We start from the raw sequence: 23,293 nt of genomic DNA on the forward strand, positions 1-23,293 counted from the left end.
TGCCTTTTTTTTTTTTTTTAAAGATTTATTTTGGTGGGGGGGGGAGGGCAGAGTGAGAAAATCCCCAGACTCCCCACTGAGCGCGGAGCCCGCAGGACTCTATCCTAGGACCCATGAGATCACCACCCAAGCCGACACCAAGAGTCCCACGCTCAACCGACTGAGACGCCCAGGCGCCCCCAAACCTTTCCTCTGCTTTTATGCTTCTTTTAATAGGATTGGGGGATGAGGGGGGGGAGAACCCTGCCCTTGAAAGTTTGTAATGTGTGCATATCAGTTTTCATTTACCTAGTGTCCTACCTAAGAATGACTACCTCTTCATTACTAGTATACTAGCATCTACAAGGACAGGGTTAGGCAGATGGGATTTCTGCCCTCTGGGAATTTAGAAGCCTATGTAGGTAGCATGGTGATAAGTGCACAGAGAACAGATAAACCTGAGGCTGAGCACATCCAGCCCCATGTGGTCCTTAGACATAGTCAAGGGTGCAACCATGGAATTTTTTCAACCATATTTATGAAACCTCTTAAGAATAAGTTAGGTTTGGAACCCCCAATGTAGTTATTCTAAACGCCAAGAATATATACTGTGTAAATTATTCTCCTCTCTCAGCATATACAGAAATGGAAGATGATAGAGGATTTATCATCTAGATGTAGTAATAATGGTCTTAAATAATGGTCTTGTATTGATGTGTATAAAATTGTCTAGATTCTAAATCTAGAATCTAGAAGGAATTTTCACAAGTGTGGATAGAATAAAAAACAGATTATCAAAGAAATAAGTAAACGTAAGAATTCAGAATCCTAAATTTACTTAAATTCTTCCCCTTTCTTAAAATATGTAATAAGTCTGTGGTGATCTAGGGATTTCAAATGTAGTAATGGAAAAAAATCATATATATTTTTAAATTTTGTGGATACTTGGAAAGTTTTGCTCTCTTGTCCTAATTTAGTTCTCATTTTTAGAAAGATTTATTTATTTATTTGAGAGAGCACAAGCAGGGGGAAGTAGCAGAGGGAGAAGGAGAAGCAGACTCCCTGCTGAGCGGGGGTTGGTAAGCAGGGCTGGATCCCAGGATCCTGAGATCATGACCTGAGCCGAAGGCTGATGCTTAACCCACTGAGCCATCCAGGTGCCCATAGTTCTCATTTTTAAAAAAATTTTTAAAAAACAGTAAATATTTCCTATTGTATGCCAGGCACAATTTCTGGGTTTTTAAGATATAGTAGGGAACAGAACACACAAAAATTCCTATCCTCAAAGAGCTTAACATTACATTGTAGTAGGCTTGAGTGTACATGCTGAAATAGACAAGATAAGTTAATAAAATACGTAATGTATTAGAATAATGGTATGCTATGGAGAAAAAGCAAGGGAGAAACAGTAAATATTGAGGCATTACAATTTTTAACAGATAATTTGAGAAAACATCTGGAGGTGGTGGAGGTAGTTTGGCCTATTATGCTGATATCGGAGGGAAGAGTGAATGAACCAAGTGGAGGAAACAGTTTGAGAAAGGGACCTGAAGCTGGTTGTGTGCCCAGCAAGGGAGAACAACAGTGAGGAGCCCTGTAAGAGGTATGGAATGGAGTGTAGGTGGGAAAGAAGCAAGGCTAAGGAGAGATTGGAGACACCAAAGATAATCATGGGAACTCTGGCTTGTATTTGAGTAGGGTAGGAGCAGCGGAGAGTTGAGCAAAGGGGCATTATGATCTGGCTTAAGGTTTGAACTCTGCTTCATAAAGAAGAGTCCATAAAGTTGGGACAAGGGTGAAATCAGGGAGACCAGTTTGGAGGCCATTCCAGTAATCCAAGCTGGTGGCAGTAGAGTAGTGTTGTCAGATTTAGTAAATAAAAATATAAGACACCCAGTTAAATTTGAATTCGGGTAAACTATTTTTTTTTAGTACAAATGTGTCCCATGCAATATTTGGGAAATTCAGATTTAACTGGGCATCCTATATTTTACCTGGTAAACCTATAATGGAAGGAATGAGAAGTGGGCAGATTCTGGATATGTTTTGAAGGAAATAACCATAGTATTTGCTGACAGATTGGATGTTTTAAAGCAAAGCACAAACATTAGATTATTTTAAATATTTAGAGAGAGAGAGAGAGCACGAGCAGGAGGGGCAAAGGGAGAGGAAGAGAGAATCTCAAGCAGACTCCATGCTGAGCGCAGAGCCTGACTGGAGGTTTGATCTCACAACCTATGAGATAAAGACCTGAGCTGAAACCAAGATCCGGACACTTAACCAGCTGAGCCACACCNTTTTCTTTTTTTTTTTTTTTGACAGAGAGACAGCCAGAGAGAGAGGGAACACAAGCAGGGGGAGTGGGAGAGGAAGAAGCAGGCTCCCAGAGGAGGAGCTTGATGCAGGGCCTGATCCCAGAACGCCGGGATCATGCCCTGAGCCAAAGGCAGATGCTTAACGACTGAGCCACCCAGGCGCCCCCACCCTTTGCCTTTTATGCTGTAAAAGAATATAGTCATTTAAACTATAGAATTAACCACTCTGGATTTTGCCGAGTACATTCCACTGGTTCCATTTAACCCCTGTATTTTCTGTAAACTGGTTCTTAGATCTAGAAGCTTAACCAGATTAAGTCTCAATATTTTTGGCAAGTATGCCTACTTCTTTGGTAATGCTTGGCATCTCCTGTTGAACTGCAACAAGAGGTTCTTACTTTGGTTTTAGCAGCCATTGATAATCATTGCCTAGATTCATTATTTTCATTGGACCTCCAAAATGGTTATAATCTAATTATACCATTCATTCTGTGTTTATTAGCTGGAATACTTCTATAAAGAAGAACTTTCTTACCATCTATATGTTGGTTACCTTGAGGTACATCTATTCTAGAAAGGTAACATAAATGATTGATTCTTTTGTCTACCCTACCAGTTTTCAGAATAAGTTGTTGCCTATCCTCCAAAGTGACTGATGAGGGTTTAAAAAAAGCCATAATTATAAATTTAAAGAGGAAGCCCCTTTAAGTTAGCTCTTCAGTAGTCTTTGGTCCTGGTAGTCTAATTAACTTCTTTGTTCTCTGGGACAACAAGATGTCCTAGACTCATCTCGCACATTTCCTGTCCCAGACCTGGTTCCTTTTAGTGGTGAGTGGTATTTTAAGACCAAAAGCTGGGTGTGAATTGGCTCATATGTCTTGACCATTTTCTATAAGACTTTAATGTGAAACAGAATGTCCTATTTATTTATTTATTTTAAAGATTTTATTTATTCATTGAGAGAGCACGAGTGGGGGAGTGGGCAGGGAAGAGGCAGAGGGAGGAGGAGCAGACTCCCTGTTGAGCAGGGAGCCCAAGGCAGGGCTCATCCCAGGACCCAGAGATCATGACCTGAGCTGAAGGTAGAGGCTTAACCATCTGAGCCACCCAGGCGCCCCACAAAATGTTCTTTTTAAAAATTTTATGTAGTTAGGGCGCTGGGTGGCTCAGTCAGTAAAGCATCTGTCTATTTCAGCTCAGGTCATGATCTCTCAGACCTGGGATCGAGCCCCACAAGCCCCACATCCGGCTCTGCGCTCAGTGCAGAGTTGCTTCAGACCCTCTCTCCCTCTCCCACTTACTCTCTTTCTCTCTCAAGTAAATAAATCTTTTTAAAAAATTTATGTAGTCAAATTTATCAGTGTTTTCTCTTATTACTTCTGAATTTTGAATCAAACTTTTCCCCATGTCCAGGCTATAGAGGAATTTATCATCTTCTCCCCCGCCCCCCCGCCCCAGTGCTTTTATGGTTTTATTTTTATATGATCTCTGATCCATTTGGATATTTTGTGGTATATGGTGAAAGGACTAGATTCAGTCTTAATCTTTTTTCATATAGCTATTTAGTTATCCCAACTCTACTTTTAAAAAAAAAAAAGATTTTATTTAATTATGTGAAAGAGAGAATGAGAGCGTGCTGGGGGGAGGATAAAAGGGAGAGGGACAAGCAGACTCCATGCTGAACGCAGAGGCCCACTCAGGGCTCAATCTCAGGACCCTGATATCATGACCTGAGCTGAAACCGAGTCAGACAGTTAACTGACTGAGCCACCGAGGCACCCCTCAACTCTACTTTCTTTTTTTTTTTTTTTTAAGATTTTATTTATTTGAGAGAGAGAGAAAAAGAGAGACAGAGCGGCAGGCAGAGGGAGAGGGAGAAGCAGACTCCCTGCTGAGAAGGGAGCCTGATGTGGGGCTTGATCCCAGGACCCTGAGATCTTGACCTGAGCTGAAGGCAGATGCTTAACTGGCTGAGCCACCCAGGCACCCCTCAACTCTACTTTTTAAAATGTTTTTCTCTCCTCAATACATTTGAGATGCTACCTTTATCATATATTCATATACATTTCCACTTTCAATTAGATCTGTTGTTATGATCTATTCTACTGGCTTGTCTATCTAATCATGTACCAATATAATGTTGTAAAATTGTAGAAGCTTTATGTTTGTAATATCTGGTAGGGCTGCCCCCCCCCTTTTTTCCTCCTCCTCTTTCCGCTTTTTCTATTTCAGGATTTTCCTGGCTGGTCTTGCTTGTTTTCATTTCCAAATGAGCATTATAATCAGTTGTCTCCCTGTAGAAAAAAAAATGATTGTATTTTTATTGGGACATTTCAAAGTTATAAATTAACCTAGATAGATTTAACATCTTTGTGATGTTGATTCTTTCTATCAATGAACATGATGTATCTTTCTCATTATTCAAGAATGGTTTATAGCTTTCTTCACATAACTTTTGGACATTTCTTGTTAAGTTTTTTTTTGTTTTTTTGTTTTTTGTTTTTTTAAAGATTTTATTTATTTATTCGACAGAGATAGAGACAGCCAGCGAGAGAGGGAACACAAGCAGGGGGAGTGGGAGAGGAAGAAGCAGGCTCACAGCAGAGGAGCCTGATGTGGGGCTCGATCCCATAACGCCAGGATCACGCCCTGAGCCGAAGGCAGATGCTTAACTGCTGTGCCACCCAGGCGCCCCTCTTGTTAAGTTTTTGCCTAGGTTTCTTTTTTCGCCTGAAAGAGATATAATTGACAAAATTATAATATATTTAAAGTGTATATCATGATGATTTGGCATTGTGAAAAGATCTCCCCCATCTAGTTAATTATTACATTCATCACTTTGCAAATCACTTATTTGTTTGTTTATATATGTATGTGTGTATTTATTTAGTGAAACCATTTAAGTTCTACTCTCAGCAAATTCCAATTATACAGTACAGTGTTATCAACTATACTCACCACATAATTCATTAGGTTCTCAGAACTTATTCATCTTATAGCTGAAAGTTTGTACCCTTTTACCAGTGTCTCCCTATTTCCATCACCCTCTAGCCTTTGGCAACCACTTTTCTACTCTCTGTTTCTATGAGTTTGACCTTATTTTTCCCTTTTCTTTTTTTTTTAAGATTCCACATGTATGTGAAACCATGCAGTCTTCTCTGTCTGGCTTCTTTCACTTAGCATAATGCCCTTAGGTTCCATCCACGTTGTCACAAGTAACAGACTTTCTTTCTTTCTCATGGCTGAATAATATTCCTTTGTGTGTGTGTGTGTGTGTGTGTGTGTGTATCATACCTTCTTTATCCATTCATCCATTGAGAGACCTTTAGTTTGTTTCTAGATCTTGACTATGTGAATAATGCTGCAATGAACATGGAGTACAGATGTCTCTTTGATATCCTGTTTTCATTTCCTTTGGATATATACCCAGAAGTAGGATTGCTGGATTATATATGGTAGTTCTATTTTTAATTTATTGAGGAAACTCCATACTATTTTTTATAGTGGCTGCACCAATTTACATTACCACCAACAATGCAAAGTTTCCCTTTTCTCCAAATCTTCACCAATATTTATCTCTTGTTATTCTGATGATGTCCATCCTGTCAAGTGTGAGATGACATCTCTGGGTGGTTTTGATTTGCATTTCCCTGATGAATAGTGATGTTGAGCACCTTTTCAAGTACCTTACGCCATTTGTGTATCTGCTTTGGAAAAATGTCTGCTCAGTTCCTCTGCCCATTTATTAATTGGTTTGTTTGGGTTTGTACAAGTCCTTTATATATTTCGGGTATTAACCCTTTATCAGCTATATGGTTTGCAAATGTTTTTCCCATTCCACAGATTGCCTTTTCATTTTGTTGAAGATTTCCTTTGCTGTGTAGAAGCTTTTCAGTTTGATGTGGTTTCACTTGTTTATTTTGCTTTTGTTGCTTTTGCTCTTCATGTCAAGATCAAAAAATCATTGCTAAGATTGAGGTCAAGGAGCTTACCCCCTATGTTTTCCTATAGAAATTTAACTGTTTCAGGTCTTAAATTTTTAATCTATTTTGAATTGATTTTGTATGTAATGTAAGACAAGGGTCCAGTTTCATTCTTTGGTATGTGGCTGTCCAGTTTTCCCAGCACTATTTATTAAAGAGACTGTTCTTTTCCTATTGTATATTCTTGACTCCTTTCTCATAAATTAATCAACCATATATGCATGGGTTAATTTCTGGGCTCTCTTTTCTATTCCATTGATATATGTGTCGAGTTGTTTGTTTTATCATTGAATTTTAAGAGTTCTTTGTATATTTGGGACACCTGGCTGACTCGGTCAGTGGAACATGTGACTCCTAATCTCAGGGTCGTGAGTTTGAGCCCCATGTTAGGTGTAGAGATTACTTTAAAAAATAATTTTTTAAAGATTTATTTATAATATAATATAATATAATATAATATAATATAATATAATATAATATAAAAGATTTATTTATTTGACAGAGGAGACAGCCAGCGAGAGAGGGAACACAAGCAGGGGGAGTGGGAGAGGAAGAAGCAGGCTCCCAGCAGAGCAGGGAGCCTGATGTGGGGCTTGATCCCAGGACCCTGGGATCACGCCCTGAGCCAAAGGCAGATGCTTAACGACTGAGCCACCCAGGCGCCCCATAAAAAATAATACGTTTTTTTTTTAAAAAAGGGGTTGTGTATTTTGAAACTGTGGATACCTTTTTCAGATGTCTTTTGCAAATATTTTCTTCCAGTATGTGCCTTGTTTTCTCACTTTCTTGACCATGTTTTTCACAGAGGAGAAGTTTTTAATTTTAGGGAAGTCCAGCTTATTAATTCTTTCATTCATGGATCATGTCTTTGGTGTTGTATTTATAAAGTCTTTGGCAAATGCAGGGGTCATCTATATTTTCTCCTATGTTATTTTCAAAGAGTTTTTTATAGCTTCACATTTTACATTTAGGTCTATGATCTATTTTCAGTTAATTTTTTGTGAAAGGTATAAGGTCTGTGTCTAAATTTTCTTTGCATGTGGATATCCAGATGTTCTAGCACAATTTGTTTAAAAGGCTATGTTTTCTTCATTTTATTGACTTTGCTCCCTTGTCAAAGATAGTTGACTATATTTGAGTGAGTCTATTTCTGGGTACTCTGTTCTGTTCCATTGATCTATTAGTCTATTCCTTTGCCAATACCACATAATTTTGATTAGTGTAGCTGTATAGTAAATCTTGAAATTGGGTAGTGTCTGTCATCTGACTTTGTTCTTCTCCTTCAATATTGTGTTGGCTATTCTGGATCTTTTGCTCCTCCATATAAACTTTAGAGTCAGTTTGTCAATATCCACAAAATAACTTGCTCAAATTTTTATTGAGATTGTTTGAATATATAGACCAAGTTGGAAAGAACAACATTTTAACAATATTGAGTCTTCTTATCCATGAACATGAATATCTCTCCACTTATTTAGTTCTTCTTTGATCTTTCCTCAGAATTTTATGGTTTTCTTCATATAGATCTTATACATATTTTGTTATACTTATAAGTATTTTAGGAGTGCTAATGTAAATGGTGTTGTGTTTTTAATTTCAAATTCCATTTGTTTATTGCTGGTGTATAGGAAAGTGATTAACTTTTGTATATTAATCTATCTTGCAACACTGGTATAATCACTTGTTTGTTCCAGGAGTTTGTCACTTCTTTTGGATTTTTTCCATAGAAAGTCATGTGGTTTTGAACGAAGACAGTTTTATTTCTTCTTTTCCAATCTATTTACCTTTTGTTTCCTTTTATTGTTTTATTTCATTAGTTAGAACTTCTAGTACAATGTTGTATTGAGAGAAGAGGGGGAATCATTGCCTTGTTCCTGATCTTAAGAGGGAAGACTTTTAGTTTCTCATCAAGTATGATGTTAGCTTTGGAATTTTGTGTAGATGTTTTCTATCAAGTTGAGGAAGTTCCCCTCTATTTCCTACTTTGCTGAGAGTTTTTCTCATGAATGGGTGTTGGATTTTGTCAAATGCTTTTCTTAAAATTAATAAATTAATTTTTTTAGTAGGCTCCACACCTAGTATGGCGCCCAACACAGAGCTTAAACTCACAACCTTGAGATCAAGACCTGAACTGAGATCAAGAGTCAGACACTCAACCAACTGAGTGACCCAGGCACCCCAAATGCTTTTTTAATATTTATTAATTTGATCACATGATTTTTCTTCTCTAGTCTGTTGATGTGATGGTTTATATTATTTGATTTTCAAATATTGAAATAGCTTTGTGTGTCTAGAATAAATAACACTCAGTTGTGTATAGTTCTTTTTCTGTATTGTTGCATTCAATTTGCTAGTATTTTGTTGATGATTTTGCACCTATGTACATGAGAGATCTTGGTCTGTGGTTTTCTTTTCTTACAATGTCTTTATTTTTTTTAAAGATTTTATTTATTTATTCGACAGAGATAGAGACAGCCAGCGAGAGAGGGAACACAAGCAGGGGGAGTGGGAGAGGAAGAAGCAGGCTCATAGCGGAGGAGCCTGATGTGGGGCTCAATCCCATTATGCCAGGATCACGCCCTGAGCCAAAGGCAGACGCTTAACTGCTGTGCCACCCAGGCGCCCCTCTTACGATGTCTTTATCTGATTTTGGTATTAGGATGAGATTTTAGAGAATTGGCATAATTTATTCCTTAATTGTTTGGTAGAATTCACTTGTGAATCTGCCTGGACAATATTGCCAGTTTTTAAAATGAATTTTCTTCAGTTTTCATCTCAATGAGGTATTTTATTAATTTATTTGTATCATGGGATAGTAATATTACACTGAACTTCTTTGAAGGTATTCTACACAGTCTAAACTGTGTTCAAGAGTGCTGAGACAAAATAATTAATTAACTCTGGTATTTAGTCCCAACCTTGCAGCAACTTTATTCTCAGCTAGGTGAATGTGAGAGACTTTGTGTGTTACATATGAGAGTCCTTTGAACTGAGAGTAGGTGAATGTCAAAGTCTCCACGAGAGCATAGATTTGTTTGAAAATGGTGAAGCCACAGTCTCTGAGGAAGTAATTAAGAAGCACCTAAAAAGTGCCAGCATCCATATCCAGGCACTGGATATTCATGTTCTTAAATCCCTATCCCCACGTTTAAAGATAGGTGTTGTCTTCATTTAACTGATAAGGAAACTGGGATTCAAAGAAGTTAACTAATTTCAGATGCCTGTCTGGCTCAGTTGGTAGAGCATGTGACTCTTCATCTCAGGTTTGTAAGTTTGAACCCCACATTGAATGTGGAAATTACTTAAAAATAAAATCTTAAAAAAGAAAAAAAAACCATAAAACAAAGAAATTAGCTTATTTGCCCAAGTTCACACTATGAATCAGGATCTGAACCTTGATCTTATTCCTCTAAAGTCGTATCCTTTCAAGTCATTACCAAGCTGCTCATAAAGGAAGAAATACAGAGTTGCTCGTTTCTAGAAAGTATCTAAGACAGACCCAGTGTTGAGAAACGAGAGCACAGCCTTCGGTAATGGGTTGACCTAGCATAGAACATATTTACCTCAAAATTCGGATAGAACTTGAACTAATTATTTAGACCATGTGAGTCCTTACAAACTTCTAAGTGGGAATAACAACACCTGCCTCACAAAATCATTAACTTTGTATCCTGCAGCGTATCTAGCACTGTGCCCAATACATAGTAGGGTTATGTAAATGATAATGCCTTTCACCCCTTGATCCTGTGATCTATGCTTACTAGTCTTGCAAAACAAGTGGTTATAAACACCCCAATGCATTTATTTTTCTAAAAAATTAGAAAACTTTGGGGCGCCTGAGTGGCTCAGTCGTTGGGCCTCTGCCTTTGGCTCGAGGCATGATCCCGGCGGTCTGGGATCGAGCCCCACATTGGACTCCTTGGCTGGGAGCCTGCTTCTTCCTCTCCCACTCCCCCTGCTTGTGTTCCCTCTCTCGCTGGCTGTCTCTCTTTGTGTCAAATAAATAAATTTTTAAAAATCTTTAAAAAAAATTAGAAAACTTCAATGTAACAGATTTCTCTAAACAAGATTAAATTATATAGAAGTATACTAAACTGTCTATATTTATTCAGAACTTGTGTTTCATTTTATCTAGATCTCTGTTGGGACAATATTTGATGTTTGGTCACATATGCCTACCATTTGTGTGGGAATCATTTTCTGATGCCCTCCTGGTAATATATAATCTGATAAATATGCATGTTCTGTGAGATCAGGAAGACAAAATTTAGAAATTTAGAAATTGGTCTTGTTTCATAAAATCCAGGCTCTGTGATCATAATAGTGAACCATAGTGTGCAGTGTGTTGGGTTGGCAGTGAGCAGAGTAGGCAATAAGAGGTATGCTCATACGAGGTGTGGGAAAGCACTTTGCCCAAAACACTCACTCTTCATCAAGGTTCTTTATTGCCCAAATTCCACAGCACTCTTGGCATTCCCATATCCTTTGATCGGGGGAGAACTAGTCTTCTTGGGAGAGGTTGTCGATTAAGTCATTCATTTTATCAATGCAATGAAAAATAGAGTTTATTGGTCTTTTCCTAAAAGCAGATTATTAATAGGATGGCAAGAGAAAAGGACGAGAGCAGAAGATGGAATGTAAATTTACTGTTTCATAGATGACTGGACTCTCCCTGGTATTAAGAAGGAGGGGATTTGTATGCAATTTAATAGCAGAAAATACCTATTTTTTTTATTTTTAAAAATATTTTATTTTTAAGTAATCTCTGCACCCAACACGGGGCTCAAACTCATAACCCCCAAGATCAAGAGTCACACGCTCCACTGACTGAGCCAGCCAGGTGCCCTGAAAATACCTGTTTCTGACACATACGTAATGGGAGTTTTCACCAAATGGATGGGAATGTAGTTGCTGAAATGTCCTCATCTACATTTAATAGTCACCAGTAAAGTAATCTTTGGGGGGAAGTTATACTATCTTAACCTTTTAAATTAATATTCCTCTCTTTTTAATAGGGCTAACCATAAGAAATGAATTTTAATGTCTGGAATATCAAAGAGATGCTCAGTATTCCCTCAGGCTCTGGGTAAGTTTTCTGGTTATATTCTCTGATACTGAGGATCTTATATTTGTATTGATTTCATAGAAAAAGGCTCCCCTTCCTATTAGTTAATTAGTAATAGAGTTACTTCATACAGCTTCTTCCCCTTCTTCTCCCTTCCTTTCACTGCTCTCCCATCCTTGTCTTTTTCCTTTTGCCCGATTTTCTGATTATAAAAGCAATGTCAGTTCAGCTGTGTGTGTTAACTGAGCAGTAGCTCTGTGTCCAGCGCTGGGTCTAGGGACTATGAGGCCTGTGAGAATTAGACATGGCCCAACATCTAGAAATTCACTTTGGTTGGAGCGATTGCTATTGAAACAGCAGGGAGCAACATCAAGACAATGTTCAGGCACGTATTCAGTTGTGTAGTACCATTTGTAGGTGCTGTGGAGTTAAGAGCCACTCCAGCTGTTGACAAGGCTCACTAAGATATTGCCCCTTCTACTACTCCACTGAAGTATTTACATTTGTGTCTGCCAGACATGCAGTGGACCTGCCATTGCTAACTTGGTGGATGTGCCCCAGAGGTAGTATATATTTAAGGGATTTCTAATTGTTTTTGGTATGTTTTATTATTGGATAGTTTATTTTCTTTGTAGCACCTTCCTGAAGACAGTGATTAATTCAATAAAAACCTAGAGCACTGCGCTTTTATTTCTCAAAAAGAAAAAAAAATGCTTACAGTTGATATAGAGTAGGGAAAATCTATCTTTGTTAAATTCTGGATCATAGCTTTAAGATGTAAATCCTACGTAATTTCTATAACCTCACAGTTTTTTTTTCTAGCCCAGCTAATTATTCTTTGACCTAAGAGGGGAGTCACAGAGAGCTATTTAAGCTATTTTGAGCAGTGATTATGCAATCCGTATTATAATACATGTGTGCAGCCCATTACCTTAGCTAATCTTAGAAAATGGTTCTATCAGTGAAATAATTGCTCTTTCCTGTGCTGAACTATTAGAGTTTCTTTTTGTCTCGCATTAATATATGATGGTTCCTTTGGCTTAGGATATGTACTTATATGCTATCTAATTATTTTAGATTTGGCTTATTTATTTATTTGGGAGGAGGGGAGAAAGACAGAGCGGGCTGGGGGAGGGGCGGAGGGAGAAGGAGAAAGAGAATCAAGAATCTTAAGTGGGCTCCATGCCCAGAGCAGAGCCCAATTCAGGGCTCAATCTCACAACCCTGAGATTTATGACCTAAGCCAAAATCAAGAGTTGGATGCTTAACAAACTGAGCTACCCAGGTGCCCCTAGATTTAGCATTTTTAAAAAGGAATGGTTTGTGTTTGTGTGCTTTAATGAAAAGCATATTTTTTCAGGTTACACAACAGCGTTAAGTAACACAAATTGTTACTGAAATATCTTTCAAGTAAAAACTTGAAGACTGTCTTTTACTTGTCTGCCTGTTTATGTGCTGTCTCTGTAATAGGCTCAGTACACTGTGTTCAGGTGTGATTATATCATTATCAATATCACTCTCCCTTTCATATGAGAGGTTTAAAGACTGGTGTAGATATCTAGGGGAAGCAAGCTGGAAGTCCACAGCTGGAAGTACTTCAAGCAAGAATAAGACACTAAAGGTGTGAAAGAGAACGCCACTTTTTTTCAAAAACAATGTTTAATGGATCCTCCTGTGCACAAATCTGAGTTGATGATATTCTTCAGTCTGGGTGAGGCCTATATTAGTCTGCTAGGTTGCCATAACAAAGTACCCTAAACTGGATGGCTTCAACAATAGACATTTATTTTCTTAGTTCTGGAGATTGGAAGTCGTAGAACCATGTGCCAGCTGGATCGTTTCTGGTGAGGGCTCCCTTCCTGGCTTGCGGACAGCTGTCTTCTCTCTGTGTCCTCACATGGAGGAAAAAGAAAGAAAGGAGGGCAAACTCTCTGGTGTCTCTACTTTAAGGGCCTTAATCCCATCCTGAAGGCCCCACCCTCATGACCTTGTCTAACCCTAACTACCTCCCAAAGGCCGCATTTCAAATACTATCACATTAGGGATTAGGACTTCAACATATGAATTTTTGGAGAACACAAAATATTCAGTCTGTAACTAAGCTGTCTTGTGTTTTTTGTATTAGGACTCATTCTCCCTGTAATCCTGCTGCCTCCCTTCCCTGTAGGCACACTCTAGGAAAGTTACTGAGAGTCCTAATTCACCTTCTACACACACACAGTTATATACTTATTTGGTGTGGTATGTAGATTTTAAAAATTATATAAATGATATAGAGTTCATTCCATTTTTACTCTTTTTCTGCACTCAAAATTACATTTTTGAGACTTATTCATGTGTTATATGTAAATTTAGTTTATTGCTTCTGACTAATGCATCAGTTATATGCATACACCGTATTTTATTTTTATCTATTCCCTTAGTGATTAACAGATTCAACTTTCTTTTTTAGAGAGAGCAAGAGAGCGAGTGAGAGAATGGGGGTGGGAAGGAGGCGCAGAAGAAGGAGAGAGAGAATCCCAAGCAGACTCCACGCCCAACACAGAGCCCTACATGGGGCTTGATTTCATGAACCTAGATCATGACCTGAGCTGAAATCGAGAGTTGGATGCCCAACTGACTGAGCCACCCAGGCACCCCCAGATTCAACTTTTTAAAAGATAATGTTCTTTTAATCCCTAAAGATTTCAGGAACTTTGATCCCCCAAATGGTGTTATAGCCCACAGTACTGTTGTACAAGGAATAATTGTGCCAGTCCTTAGTGTTTGAATTTCCATCTGATTGTTTTCCTGTAATCAAAATGCCTGGAATTCAGAATTTCTTTGTGTTTCTTTATAGGTAGTACTGGCAGTGTGCAGGGGACTAGGAGGTCAGGACAAACTAGTACTCTGCCCAGAATATTCAGAAATGAGTATCTGTGAATTATAATTTCACTTTTTCAGAATGTTTGCCCACTTGATATACTTCTCTTTTCTTGCTTAATTTCAGGACCACTAAGTCATCTAGCTGGAATAATAATCAGACTGATTACTCCAGTCTCAGTGATTCCCAGTTCCTCTTTGGATCCCAGTTCTGTCCGGAAAGTTCAGAGACTCTGTCAGCACCCTTGGATGGTGTCCACTTGAGACATCCAAAACAGTCACAACAGAATTCTCTGGACGTGAGTCTCATTTCCAGAATTTCTCTGCACACATTTCATAGTCATTATGGAGATAAGCAATAAAGAAGACTTATTCTGTTCTATTATATTTTAGAATTATACATCTCTAAGGATTACTCTCCTAAATGGATTTACACTTGATTGATAACTCAGTAGTCTGATAGACTTGGTAGTCTGAAATGGAAAAAATATATATATATTGCAAAATACTGCCAGTGCCTTGACCCTCAGGGAGAGACAAATATTGCATGACATTTTCTAACACATACTATTGTTTGTGAAAATTTCATAAGAAACAAGAGTTTTAGAAAAATAGGAATAAAGTAACATAAATTTTATTTTAAATGGAAATTTTTTCTAAGAAACTTTATGTGCTTTGTGGATTTTAGCCTACTGTGCTACATTATCTCCTTGAAGAAGGACGTGACAATTCTGAGGACTTAGTTAATGAATAAGGGCCAGAATCAAGAACAGAGTCTCCTGAGTCCTTAATTTTTTGAGACCAGCCTGTCTTCTTTCATGGGCCAGAAATATTTTTCTATATTTATTTATTTTGGTCTAAAACTAGATTTAACTTTATATATAGACTTAACTGAATCAAATAGAGAGTCCATGGATAAGATTAGGTCAGTGCTTTAAGACGTAGGGTATGCTCTCAGATAAGTATTTCAGTACAAAAATTGGTACCCAGTGATATGAAGGAGAAAATGTACTCCCTGAATGTTTCAGAGTAATTTTTGCCTCAGAATGCTGAAAATGACTCACCGCATTTCAGCATGCTTACTGTCTAGTCCAGGTCAAACTTATCAACAAGTCTAGTTCAACTAGTAATTGAGTTAAACTTATTATGTAAACTTTAACATATCATCTCAGAGACAACATAAAGAATTCTGTTATTGCCTTCAAATTTGTGCAATGGATTTTAAGCCATTTTAGCCGATATTTTATTGTTTTGTTTTGTTTTGTTTTTAATTTGGCTCCGCACTCAACGTGGAGCTTGAACTCATGACCCTGAGATTAGGAGTCATGTGCTCTACTGACTAAGTAAGCCAGGCACCCTGATTAGCTGATGTATATATATATTTTTAAGATTTTATTTATTTATTAGAGAGCGAGAGCGAGAGTGAGAGCGCGAGCACAAGCAGGGGGAGTGGCAGGCAGAGGGAGAGGAGAGAAGCAGACTCCCTGCTGAGCAGGGAGCCTGAAGCCATGCAGGACTCAATCCCAGGACCCTGAGATCATGACCCGAGCCAAAAACAGACGCTTAACTGAGTCACCCAGGCGCCCATAGCTGACATTTTTAATATCTCTGGGCTGGTAAGGCAGAAACCTTGTTAATAAAAAGAGTTGCTGGGGTGCCTGGGTGGCTGGCTCAGTTGTTAAACGTCTGCCTTTGGCTGGAGTCATGACCCCAGCGTTCTGGGATGGAGCCCCACATCGGGCTCCCTGCTCAGCGGGAAGCCTGCTTCTCCCTCTCCCACTCTGCCTGTTTGTGTTCCCTCTCTCTCTGCCTCTCTCTCGGTCAAATAAATAAAATAAATAAAATCTTTAAAAAATAAATAAATAAAAAGAGAGTTGCTTTATTTTAATGTAATTTTCTGATGTATATGAAATAAAAAGGAAATACTACATGCCATGTTATTTTTTAGTATTATTTTGCACTTAAGTGTGACTCTACATTGTGTAGAAAATAGTGAATGCTATAAATATTTTCATGTCTGAAATGCTGTGATTTTTTTTTTCATTTAACAGAGTGAACCTAGTATTTTCACAAAGTACCAGACAAAACCCCAGCTGTTTGGAGGAGATACAAATGATAGAGGTTTATTTCCTCTTCCTTTGTCAGTTGGAAAATCAAAGGGCCTCTTGGAGCAGTTTGAAGAGAAAAAGAAAAGGGCAAAAGACAAATGTGACAGGTATGCAAACCTTTTAAGTGGATGAGACATCTCATATCTTTTGAGGGAAACAGAAATGGAATATTAATAGTCAATTTTACTTCAGTATGATAATACTGTTGCCTTTATAGCTCATCTAATAATTACTCTTTATTTGCTTACTTGTCAGTGTGACTTGTGGCAGATTTGAATTTGGCTGCCACAGTTCTGGCCCTCTGAAAAAGTAAGCTAAAGGACTTCTTAGAGAAATACAGTATTCAAGTAATGTTATGTTTATTTTGCCAAAATTCTGCCCTTTAATTTGTTATCTTTTCAGATTATCTGAGTTAGGAAATTAGGTAACAGTTGTTTTAAGGTCAAGAATATAACACACGAATTCCTTTCCTTTTTTAAATATGTAATGCTTCACAAATTTGCGTGTCATACTTGCGCAGGGGCCATGCTAATCTTCTCTGTATGGTTCCAATTTTAGTATATGTGCTGCCGAAGTGAGCACAGCGCATGAATTCTTTAAAAAGCTGATTCAGGCTATTCAGGCTGATTTTCTCACATTGAAATGTTGGTATTCTTTTTAAGACTTTATTTTTAAGTAATCTCTATACCCAGCGTGGGGCTCGAACCCATAACCCCCAAATCAAGAGTCACATGCTCCACTGACTGAGCCAGCCAGGTGCTGGAAAATGTTGGTATTTTTAAAGATATACCCTAAATTTTATACATAGTCTTATTTGTTAGTTTTATATTTATTCATTTACCTCAGCAAATACATGAGATAAATTAGGGCTCCTATATTAATAAATAAATAATTTGAAGTCACTGAGGAAATTAAGTTGTTCATTTCTTGGTAGTAAGTTATCAGGGAACATCTTTAGGTGTCATGGAAATCATAACTCTCAAGCAGAGATATACTTCATTATTTCTGTGACAGTGAAGATGTATCACTTAGAGTCACCACTCTTACTTTCATTTTGAAAGAGCCAGAGTTTCTTTAAGGATTCTTAGACTAAGTATCCTTTCTGTTGAATACTTATCTTCCTTTAGTGAGAAAACCAAAATGCTCCGTTTGAAGTGTTTGATTCTGTTGGTAAATAAACATTTCCCAGACATTGAGAGATTTCTTTTCCCTAGGAATCCAGGCTCTAGGACCCTACAGTTTCTCAGAGGCCCCTCATGGCTTTAGTACGGTACTGCAGAATACTCACCTTCTTACTCCTTCAGATAGATGAATGTTAAATTTTTTTGTTCTCTGGGCATGGGATTATATTTTGTTTGATCAAGACTTCTGCAGCAAGGGCAGGCTGGCTGACTCTGTTGGTAGAGCATGAGACCCTTCATCTCAGGGTTGTGAGCTTGAGCCCCACATTGGGTGTAGCGATTACTTAAAAAAAAAAAAAAAAGGATTCTGCAGCTAAAAAAACTTTTTTGAAACATTAAATTTCTCTCAACATTTTCTTCTTTCCTTCTTTTCTCTCTCTCTCCTTTTATCATTTCCTTCTCTTTTTTTGTAGTGAAATGAGTTTCTGTTAACAATTATTTACAAGATAGAAAAAAATATATAGCGCATAAATAGAACAAATAATGAGGACTCTGAAGAATCTCTCTCCATTAAAAAAGTTCAAGCTTAAGATACTGACTTATATAATAGGCAAAAAAATCATAATTTTAATAAATTCTGGCTAAAATAAAACCCAATATTTTATTTTATTATTATTACTTTTAAAGATTTTATTTATTTTAGAGAGAGAGAGAGCGCGCGCACATGAGTATGAGCAGGGGTAGGGGCAAACAGAGAGGAGCAAAGGGAGAAGGAGAGAATCTCAAGCAGACTCTACCCTAAGTGTGGAGACTGATGTGGGGCTCCATCCCACAACCCTGAGATCATGACCTGAGCCAAAATCAAGAGTCAGTTGCATAACTGACTGAGCCACCCAGGTGCCCCAAAACTCAAGATTTTAGATTTTAGATTTGTTTTTGTGTGTGTGTGTGTCAATTAGTGCTTGTCAGAACTGTGGTAAGTATGGGGTACCTGACTGTCTCAGTTAGTAGAGCATGCAACTCTTGATCTCAAGGTCATGAGTTCAAGCCCTATGTTGAGTGTGGAGCCTACTTAAAAAAAATGTGAGGGGCGCCTGTGTGGTCAGTCAGTTAAGTGTCTGCCTTCGGCTCAGGTCATGGTCCCAGGGTCTCGGGATCAAGCCCCGCATTGGGTTCCCTGCTTAGCAGGGAGTCTGCTTCTCCATCTGACCTTCCCCTGCTCATGCTCTGTCTCTCTCAGATAAATAAAATCTTTTTAAGAATGTGAGAAGGAGTGAAAAATTTTTAAATGAGAGAGAGAATGCATACCACTATAAATTTGGAAGCAGGAAAGTGATAAGACATGGTGCAGGGTCCAAACATAAGAGATGCTACAAACCTATAAGACATGGATTTACATATTGTGTTTTGAAAGTACATATTTTCCCAAACTTATAGAGAAAACATATGAGGGAAAAAAGTCTTAAAAGAATCCTATTCGATTAGCTCAGATTGCGTTGTTATGACCGTTTTGGTAGCAAATAGAAACTCAAACTAGCTTTGACAAAACAGAGGTTATATTAGCTCTTTTAACCAATCTGGGAAGGACAGGGAATGAAATGAAATCAGAATCTCTTTTCTGTGCTTCTCTCTCCATCTATACTTTATTCTTTCCTATTAGAGACCAGCTTCCTATCAACACGGAGAAAGGCAGTCTTTTCCCTTGGGTTTTTTGTTTTTTTTTTTAAGATTTTATTTATTTATTTGACAGAGATAGAGACAGCCAGCGAGAGAGGGAACACAAGCAGAGGGAGTAGGAGAGGAAGAAGCAGGCTCATAGTGGAGGAGCCTGATGTGGGGCTCGATCCCACAAAACCGGGATCACGCCCTGAGCCGAAGGCAGACGCTTAACCGCTGTGCCACCCAGGCGCCCCTTTTCCCTTGGTTTGAATTTGAAAAATCCTAGTGGAAGCTTATGATAGGCTTGCTTAGATCTTAGGGGTGAAAGTAAGGAGGTGTGACTGGAAGTCTTCACCAGAACCACTATTTGGATGCAGAAAGACACAGTTCCCCATTGGAGGAGGATTCTGGGTACACCAAACAATGGATGACCATGACCCAGATTATTGTTTTTTTTGGTCTGTAATATTTGAGAAAACAGATTAGTCTCATAATGAATAAATCACCTAAATGCTACAAGTAGAATATAAAATAACCATGTTCTTTCAATAATTGTTGATCCCAATAGTGAAATTTATTCATTCATTCACTAAACAAACACTATGCTAGGCCCCGTAGTACGAATTTGTCTTTGTAGTTCTCAGTCTGGGTAGGCAAACAGACATTTGTTGGATAAATAATACAACTAGGCCAGAATTATTGGTTGTAAACAATAGAAATAAGTTCATTTAAATGGAAAAGGAATTTATTAAAAGGATAGTTGAATGGATTCTGGTTCTGGGTATGACAGAGTAAGCATACTCTATCCTATCTCTCCCACTGAATGCAACTAAAAGCCCCGGACACAGTCCATGTGGCATTTAAGGACTCTGAAAAGTAAATGGTGGCAACTGGGGAAGGAAACCTGAATTCAAAGTATGAAAGCTCTGGCTTAGAATTTCCTGTGTTTTTGTTTTCAAGAAAAATTTAAAGTGTATGTTCTGCAACAATCACTGTTTAAGAGAATGAAAAACACAAGCTTCAGGGACACCTGGTTGGCTCAGTCAGTTAAGTGTCTGTCTGCCTCCGGCTCAGGTCATGATCTCAGGGTCCTGGGATCCAGCCTCACTTTGGGCTCCCTGCTCAGTGGGGAGTCTGCTTTTCCCTCCTTCTTTGCCCCTCCCTCCTGCTCGTGCTCTCTCTCTCTCTCAAATAAAAAAATCTTAATAAGAAAAGAAAAGAAAACTACAGAGTGGGAAAAATATCTGTAAACACTTTCAGCAAAGGACTTATATTCAGAATATAAAAAAGAACTCTTAAAACTTATTAAATAATAAGCAACTCAATAAAAAAAATGGGTAAAGATTTTAACAAATACTTCAAAGACAATATATGGGTAACAGGGGTACCTGGCTGGCTCAGTTAGAAGAGCATGTGACTCTTGGTTTCAGGGTTGTGAGTTCAAGCCCCACATTGGATGTAGAAATTACTTAAATAAATAAACTTAAAAAAATACATATGGTTGGGGCGCCTGGGTGGCACAGCGGTTAAGCATCTGCCTTTGGCTCAGGGCGTGATCCCGGCGTTATGGGATCAAGCCCCACATCCAGGCTCCTCCGCTATGAGCCTGCTTCTTCCTCTCCCACTCCCCCTGCTTGTGTTCCCTCTCTCGCTGGCTGTCTCTATCTCTGTCAAATAAATAAATAAAATCTTTATAAAAAAAAAAGATAAAAAATCTTAAAAAAAATACACATGGATAACAAGTACATGAAAATGCTCATTACAGAAATGCTCATAATGATGCTCAGCATCATTAGCCAGTTTGGAAATAGAAATTAAAGTCGCAGTGACATTACTACACATCTATTAGCATGGCTTAATTTAAAACAAATAAAAACTGATAATACCAAGGCGGGGCAAGGATATAGAATAACTGGAATTCTTACTGGTGGAAATGCAAAATGACATAGACTCTCCGGACAAGTTTGACAGTTTCTTATAAAAGTAAACATAAGGGGTACCTGAGTGGCTCACGCGTTTAAGTGTCTGCCTTCGGCTCAGGTCATGATCTCAGGGTCCTGGGATCCAGCACCACGTTGGGCTCCCTGCTCAATGGCTAGTCTGCTTCTCCCTCTCCCTCTGTGATCTCTCTCACTCTCACTCTCTCTCAAATAAATAAATAAATAAAAATCTTTAAAAATAAAAGTAAACATAATTTACTATATGCCTCTGTAATTCTACTCCTAAGCGTTTACCCTAGATAAATGAAAACTTATGTCTACACAAAAGCCTGTACAGTAATGTTTGTTTATAGCAGCTTTGTTCATAATCACCAAAAACTGGACACAACGTGAATATCCTTAAATAAATGAATGTATTAACAAACTATGGTATGTCCATACAACAGAACACTCCTCAGCAGTAAAAAATGAGCTGCTGATATACAACTACATGGTGAATCTCAAAGACACTATTCTGAGTGAAAGAAATCAGTCCAAAAGTTATAAACTATATGACTCCATTTATGTGACATTCTGAGAAAGGCAAAACTATAGAGATGGTGAATAGATCAATGATTACCAGGGGTTAGGGACGGCTGGACTTCACCACAAAGGGACAGCATGAAGGTTTTCTTTGGATACTGCCCTCCTGATCGTGGTAATGGTTACATGAACCCTAAATTTGTGTTAAAACTCAGAATTGTATACATACACACATACACAGTTAATTTTATATGTTAACTTAAAATTTTTAATGTTAAAAAGTTATTAAAAGATATTAGATAGGTGATGAGTGTCAATTACAGTTTAAAAAGAGAAAAAGATATTGGGTGGCTTGTTTTATTAGCTAGGATTATGTTCAACTGTATATAACATATATATACATATAACATATATACACACATATATAACATATATATACATATAACATATATATATACACACACACTCATAATAACAAAACCTTAAAAAAGATAGGTGTTTATTTTTCTTTAATGCAAAAATCATCATGAAGCGTGTGGCCCAGGACTAGAATGGTAGCTTCATGCTTCTCAAGGATCTAGCTCCTTCTAGCACTCTGGTCTTGCATCACTAAGGTGTGGCTCCTGTCCTCACAGTGTTTGGTGGCTGCTGGAGTTCCAGCTGTTGTCAGAGTTCCAGACAAGCAATGGATGAAGGAAAGAAGAAAGGGTATCTTCCTTTCTGTTTAGGACTCTTCTTGAAGTTACATGCAACACTCCTTATACCGCACACTGGCTAAAATTTACTCAGATGGCTACACCTAGCTTCGGGGGAGTCTGGGAATGTCATCTATCTGGGTAGCAGTGCATCGAGGGAGAAAAAAAAAATCAGGATTCTGATTTCCAAGGAAGAAAATGAGGCCACTTTAAGTTTTTGCAACAGTCCTGCAATTGCCAGGTGCTACCCATCGTGGAGAATTCTCCAAACCAAGCCACAAAATTAGTCCAGTACAAATTCTGCTGCCCACTAACCCCGCCCAGAGAGTAGTAGACCCTCCCTGCGCTGTAGCCAGTTTAGTCCGAGACCCTGTTACCATTCTCCTAAAACTCTATCTTCCTTCTGCTGGAGCCACAGCCACTAGAGAGAGAACTCAGTCTTTTTCTCCTGACTCCTGGTCTGGCAAGTTATGTGTGAAGGAAGAGCCCAGGGTTCAGGAGAAACTAAGAAAGCAAGCCCCTGGCACTCTCAACCTCTAGAGGAAGAAAGAGGCTCTGGTTCCCTCTAAGATTGCTAACCTGAAGAACTACTTAAACAGAAAACAGGGTCAGATGCAAACCAGCCTAAAATAGACTCTGGACTTTCCACTCTTAAGTACAAAGTTGTAAATGGTATAGCAGAGGTTGCATCCAAATGCTTTGGAAGCCCTAGGACAGGCTCCCAGCTGTGACTGGGGTTGTCAGGAAACACTCCATCCAAAGGGGCACATCTAAACTAGGAGTTTTGCGCAGAGATCTTGGGTCTGTCAGAACCTCAAGTTTGCCTCTTGAATCAGTTTACTCTGTGAACCACCATTAACAATGTTTTATATAATGCTGCTCTATTTTTATGTATTTTTAAAAATAAAAATATTGTTTCCTATGGACTATTTTTAATCTGCTTTTTTGATTTAATAATCTTTAATGATTATGTTTCTATTCCATATACAAAATCATTTCTAATGGTTGCATTGTACTCTATCATATGGATCTTTCAGGGGGTTA

The 23,293-nt window shown here is 38.2% G+C and overlaps 1 protein-coding gene and 1 non-coding gene across 4 annotated transcripts in view; one reads left to right on the forward strand and one right to left on the reverse strand.

Moving 5' to 3' along the window:
• IHO1 (interactor of HORMAD1 1) overlaps positions 1 to 23,293 on the forward strand; it is a 44,663-nt gene that overhangs the window by 852 nt on the left and 20,518 nt on the right. For all 3 annotated transcript variants that reach the window (XM_019801066.2, XM_034658320.1, XM_019801065.2), the window contains 3 exons: positions 11,293 to 11,363; positions 14,332 to 14,503; positions 16,256 to 16,419. In XM_019801066.2, coding sequence (XP_019656625.1) covers positions 11,308 to 11,363; positions 14,332 to 14,503; positions 16,256 to 16,419 — 392 coding nt within the window. In that variant the 5' untranslated portion in view covers positions 11,293 to 11,307. The remainder of the gene's footprint in view (positions 1 to 11,292; positions 11,364 to 14,331; positions 14,504 to 16,255; positions 16,420 to 23,293) is intronic.
• On the reverse strand, positions 16,788 to 16,894 carry LOC117802160. Its single transcript, XR_004625200.1, has one exon. It is a non-coding gene; the product is annotated as a U6 spliceosomal RNA (small nuclear RNA).

The sequence above is a fragment of the Ailuropoda melanoleuca genome, chromosome 4 (assembly GCF_002007445.2).
Source record: "Ailuropoda melanoleuca isolate Jingjing chromosome 4, ASM200744v2, whole genome shotgun sequence".
Lineage (NCBI taxonomy): Eukaryota > Metazoa > Chordata > Mammalia > Carnivora > Ursidae > Ailuropoda > Ailuropoda melanoleuca.